The sequence below is a fragment of the Tigriopus californicus genome, chromosome 2, assembly GCF_007210705.1.
Source record: "Tigriopus californicus strain San Diego chromosome 2, Tcal_SD_v2.1, whole genome shotgun sequence".
Taxonomy (NCBI): Eukaryota; Metazoa; Arthropoda; class Copepoda; order Harpacticoida; family Harpacticidae; genus Tigriopus; species Tigriopus californicus.
In genome coordinates, this window is record NC_081441.1 from 6,539,469 (window position 1) to 6,545,647 (window position 6,179).

At 43.5% G+C, this 6,179-nt stretch overlaps 1 protein-coding gene across 1 annotated transcript; it reads right to left on the minus strand.

The window, feature by feature from the left end:
• Positions 1 to 358: 358 nt before the first annotated feature.
• Positions 359 to 2,272, minus strand: LOC131877033 (acid sphingomyelinase-like phosphodiesterase 3b; the record flags this gene model as incomplete). The annotated part of the gene is given in 1 exon segment (XM_059222595.1): positions 359 to 2,272. A coding segment is annotated over 1 exon segment (1,755 nt). The 3' UTR covers positions 359 to 509.
• Between the last annotated feature and the right edge of the window lie 3,907 nt (positions 2,273 to 6,179).

Genomic DNA, 6,179 nt, shown 5'->3' on the forward strand with positions numbered 1-6,179 from the left:
GTCATAAATGTTGGGAATTTTACCGATGCAATATTTTAAATGTCCCTAAGAAGAATTGGTGACGTATAAATTGTGCCACGATCTTTTTGTTTGTCCGCACCTAGACAAAACAGAGAGTGGTACCTCCGCCCAATAAAAGGCAAACAAAGCCACTCTGGAAATTTGTTTTGGAGTGTTGTCAATCCTTCTTTTCTGTCAGCCTTCTGCTTCAAGCTCTCCGAAAGTTGAATTCGTTGGGCAAGTGAGAGAGCGCTATGGACCAAGCAAGTAAGTCGTATAAATATATGTGCATTAGGAGTGTGCATTTATGTAGAGAAATGCGCTTGTTCTATGTCTGAACACATGTGGAGCACGTTAATTTCCCTTTTCAAGTCTCTTCATTTATTTTCTAAATTAGAGACAAAAGAATCTGACAGAATTGTGATCAATGTAACTGCCCGAAACTCCGCGAAAACGTCAGAGGTGAGCTTGCCTTGCAATTCAAAATGGCTCATGTATTCTTGATGGGTCTAGGACCATTCCTCTATCTCCGAATATCCATTGCACTTAAAAACACCATCCGTTAACAAGAACTCTTCGGAGCGGTAACGATTTCGACGGAGGTGACGATACATAATTAACCCCGCAATTGCGATCCCGATAATGCAAATAATCGAAAATCCAACGAGAATGCCTCGTAGAAAGTGATTGCTTTCTTCTCCTGTAAAATGATCCTCCTTGGACCCTATTGTAATATCAGAAGATGTCTTCGGAGACTCTGATGTTATTGTCGTAGATTCTTCTGATGTTTCTTGCTTGTTGTTTTTTGTCGCATTCATTCCCAAGCATATTTTCAAGTCCTCCGCAAGCAAGTTCGTGATGGTGCAGACCATATTGACGTGACATTGATCGACACAAGTCTTGTTGGCTGAAGAGCTATGTAGCACAGTGTTATGGTTTACGTAATCCCGAAAAATATCACTTTCCGGATAAGATTTCATAGTATTGTAAGCTATGAACATTTGATCAGTAGAAAGGCTGGAAGTGCCAAAGGCCTCCTGGGCGTTATAAGCCAATTTCCAAGGGGTGAATGCGACATCGCTCGAAAGAGGCACTTGATCCAAGGGCAAGTAATAATGCAAATAGTTGTCGATCACAGCGGTGGATTGATTGTATGAATAAAACCGGAAACTTGGGTTCACTCCGTGAGAATGATTATCTAAATACAAGCTTGGGGTGATCGAAGGGCAAATAAAGATCAGGCCGTGAGGCGAGGTTTTATCGCTGATTTTTGCACCTTTGGCTAAAGGGAAAATCAATCTGAAAGAATCCGTATGGGTATGTCCGAAGAAATGAGCTACAATCTTTTCAGCCAAGACTGGCCTAGAAACGATTTCTTGAAAACGCCGAGTGAGGTTTTGACCATTTCTGACGCTAAACATTGGATGATCATGATGAAGGTCAAGTTCAAAAAATCCAGGCGGTACATGACCAAGTATGATGACTTTTTGTTCTTTTCCTAATCCGGTTAATTGGTTTTCTAACCATCCAAGTTGACCGCAAGGATCTTCTTCATCGAGAGGCAGCCTGTTATAGTAATAGATGTTGGTATTTAATACGATGGCCAAAAGGGATGCGTTGGCCAAGGAGGAGACAATCAGTGGACGAGTGTAATAACCACAGAGCTTGAAGGTTTCCCTGCTAGATGACGGTATAAAGTCACCCCAAGAGCCTTGCTCAATGTAGTTGCTATAAAAGCCATAAGTGTTATTTCGTTTAAAATCCGGATAATCATCCGGCTTGTATGTGTCATGGTTGCCCAGAGCGGGCACAATCGTGGTGTTGGGAAAAGCTTCAAGCAGTTCTTGGGAGATATTTCTCAAATTGGGGTATATGTAGTCAAAGTTCGGACCATCTACCCAATGGGGGTTGGAATCGCCCGTCCAAATGATCACATCGGGCTTCGGTTCCAATTGCAAGATGGCGCGAAGGGCCGAACGGAATAAGGCGTACGGGGGATCACACGCATAGTCTCCCATTGGACCTAATCGAGCTGAAGCTTGAGTCGGAGGGACACCGGCGACGCTCGTGGTCGACCCCACCGGCTCCACCGTGCCCGCGTGGCAACGCTGGGCGATGGACCCGTTTTGAGAGTAGGCGGTGTCAATGTGCAAGTCAGACATCTGTAGAATGCGCAGCCCACTAATCGAATGGTGGGCAAGATTAGCCGATATCACCCAGATCACTGAGAAGATCCGACTCGCGACTTCTGACGACAAAATCATCTTGCTGACTCCCCTGAACCTACCAATAATCTTCTTATTGCAATTCAGTCCAAATCAAGCAAAATCAGTAAGAAAATGAGCTATTAAGACAATAGGCGTGTGCTTGACTTCGAGGTGGCACACGTTCCCCACGCTCTCAAATACCTAACTAATTAATCATCACACAGCGACACAGAAAAAATACTAGCTGTGATAAGATGTAGCATCGGATTGACATCCTGGCATCGCCCTCCACATAACACTTCAGAGGTTTTTAAGGTGGTGAGTCTGTCTATTGATAGGCTTGAGGAGGCTCACTGAGCTCAGGTGGGTTTTAAAGGGGTCGATCCCAGCTGGGAATTCGTCTTGATGCGAATGCGACTTGCGACCGAATCAATGCGAAATGCCTCCTGAACGATTCACCCATCAAGCAGGCCACTTTTCACTTCTTAATGGTTCACCCAGCATTCGGCTCTAGCACTGCTTTCATCGACAACGAACATGCATTTACTAGAGACTCTTGCATTCACTACATAGAATTCCACTTGATCGTTTGACAGTTATTAGAAACACAACATGCCCAAAATCAGGGACGCCGCATTGGAAGAGTTAGGTGTCAATTTCGAGAAAATCAGTCCCAAAGGGCTTTCGTTACTCTGTCCAAACTCTTAATATTGTAAAAAGATGTGCCCAAACTGCCCATTTCATTGTTTAATTGCTTTTTCCTTTGTGATCTTTGGATATTTTTTTTTCATTTGCAAAAATTTGCATCATTTTCCAATACTTTGGTGCAATGTTGTTAAACCACCAGGACTTTCTTTACGTTATATGCCAACAATCAATTGGCACCCCATTGTTTCAAATTTGTGGCAAATTGATATAGGGTTTAGACATAAACTTTTATGGTGCTTATTATCGTTTTTGTTTAGGTTAGGTTGGGTTGAAAAAGGTTAGGTTAATTCTTGCAAGAGCAGGCCCGCCAATTAATTGATGAAGAATAACGTCTATCCTAGGACTCAAATCGGGAAGTTCTTTTTTCATTGAGTTTTGAGTCTTCCCTAAATTAAGAAGGGGCAAATCAATCCAAAGGGGCCTGCTTTTAGTCTTTGGCCCATTGGAAAGAACGATGGAAATTTTCCTATAGGAAGCCCAATTCTCAGGGTGACTAAGAACATACAATGGAATTCATAGCACTTCATGACGAAAAAACGTATTTAGTTTAATTACTTTTACATACATATATTATTATCTGATCGAGCAACGAATTAGAGAGGGCGGATCTGGCTAGCCCTTAATATAGGGTTGATCAGGAATTTTAGTCAAGAACTTGTCCAAGTCTGACTTAAATCTAGCTACAGGATCAACGCCTACATAAGCCTTACGAATATTTGAGGGCAACGAATTGGACAATGAAAGTGTCGAAACAACTCATCTGTGATCCAAGGTTGAGTGATATATTATGTAAGATAATTTAATGCAAAAATAAATAAAGAGGAATGAAAACGGGGCAAGCTGAATGTCAGCAGTAGAACTTCCGTTTCCCCTATCAAAGAAAGAACCTAATACAGTCCACCTTTATTTAATCGTTACCTCATATAAGTGCGTCTTCGCTAGTTACTTTCATTTGGTAAGTTAATACAGAAGGAGCCCGAGAAAGATGAGAGTTGGACTTCATTGTTCGTTTCAGCCTGGACTCTCGAGGGCTTGAAGATGCTCTCAAAACGCGTGTTGCGCCTCTACAGTCACTACAATTGGCCCTAAAACCTGGGTTGGGACAAAGCTCTTGAATGCTTTTGAAAACGTACAATATCAGATACCTTTCGTACCTTGTTTAAATAGTGAGTGCCTACTTTCTAGCCTCTCCCAATATTAGAGCTCTCTTTAACCTTCGGTGGTTAATACATGGTCCTTAACGAACCCAAAACGGTTTGGGGGTGATATCCCCACCATTGAACCAACGATTATATCGATATGAAGAGATTCCAATCTCCTCGTGGATTTGGAGTTCCATACCTTCCAATCCTGTAATAACTCGGGGAGAAGTTGAAAAAACTTCGGAGCTTTGTTCTTTATGGACGTACTGGAACCCTCTTCTAGCAACTCAAGAGTGCCAGTTTTTGTCTCGATCATTGATACCAGACAAGCAAGGAAATTTGATTTCTCAACACACGAACTCAGGACATACTGTAATTCCAAATTGTCGTAATAACTCGACTCGTCGTTATGACGGCAATGACATGATAATATTCTGAGAAAATTATCAACGCGCTAAACTTAACAACTTGGAAGTCATGAATCTTGACTATTGGAATATTGTCTTATAGGAGACATCATGTCGGATAATGACACAGACAAAGCGTTGCCTGACGATGATAACGTCGCCAGTCCTCCTTCTTCAGAGCCCGACATAGATGGCCAGCTTCAATCTTCCGACCCCCCTGTGGAAGAAAAGTCTTCTGAAGACCCACCTAGCCTACGTAGACCACAAATTCGCTCGGTGCTCAATCTTGGTCAAACAGCTGATCAAGGAAATCACATCCGATCTGTCCTTGGTCAAATTCAATCCTGAAGAAGATTCTGATCCTAACGAATCGAATCTTCGCCTCCGGATAATTGCAGCTCGTCTGCCCCGAATTCGAACCCGACTAGACCAACTTCAGACGCTTGAACGCGAATATGAAGCTCTCTCAGATGACCTCATTGGTGATACCACTGCCATGTTGGAGGTGGAACATCTCGTTACGCGATTCATTCAAGCCAAAGCAGGCCTTATGCAACGGCTTTCAACTCGGTCAACTCTCCGTGACGAATTGTTTCCCATCCCAGTAAACAATGCTCCTCTACCTCAATGGCCGTGTACCACGCTCAGTCTGCGGACGAATATAACGCCGTAAAGCACATCGGTCTTAAGTTCAATGGCGACAAGAGCCACAAAGACTGTCTCAAATTGTTAAACTCCTGGCGGGCGGCTTGGGACCTTGCCCACGACAATCTAAAAACACTCCACGGATATTCCCCGCAAGTTGCCTTTAAACACCTGAAATCTGTCCTTGAAGGAGAAGCTCTAAACAAAATCGGCCATTTAAACCCGAGATCCGATGGAGCCTATCAAGCAGCAATGGCCAAACTCGAAAGTCTCTATGCCGATCGGCTAAGCTTAGCTGCGCATTATCTTACTTCTTTAAATGAGATCAGCGGGGATGACATTGTTCTAGCCGATGCGTTTGAGGATTCTCTTGTTGTCCTCGAAAATATGGAAGAAACTTTCGTGGAAGAGCGAGTACATCCTTTCCAATTTTCAATACTTCTCCACTTTCGAACACACATGAATAACAGACCAGCTATAGCCGAATCTTGGCTGGATTTCAAGGAACGACGTCGACAAGAATACCTTGCCGACCAGATCAGAACTGGGTCTAACAAGAAGTGGCACGCCTCCTTCAAGGCTTGGATGGATGTTTTCCGTGCAACTCGAGATGCCCCCAAAACAGCCAACCCCATCGTGGACAGAGGAAACGTTGGTAATCCTCCAACATCTCATGGTTTCATGTCTCAACAACAATCAAATACCTCGCCACGAAAATCTTGCCTCGTATGTAAGGCAATCGTTATACCCCTTGCCCTATAGCTCTTTCCAAGAGTGAGCAAGAGTGGAAACAATTGTGTAAGTGATTGAACAAGTGTCATCGTTGCACAAACCCCTGGTCATCCACTCATTCATGTTCCACTGTGTGCTATTTCTGTAAAGGGCCTCACAATAATGTGGTGTGTCCCAACAATGGCTTTCGAAAGGAAAGCAATCAAGGGCTAAAACGACCCCGATCCCCGTCTCGCCCAACAAATCACTCTTCGAGTAAAACAAACAGACGACAAACACAACATTCTGAACGAGACACCCGACGAAATAAACCCCAAGGCGCACCTGCAAATTTCGTC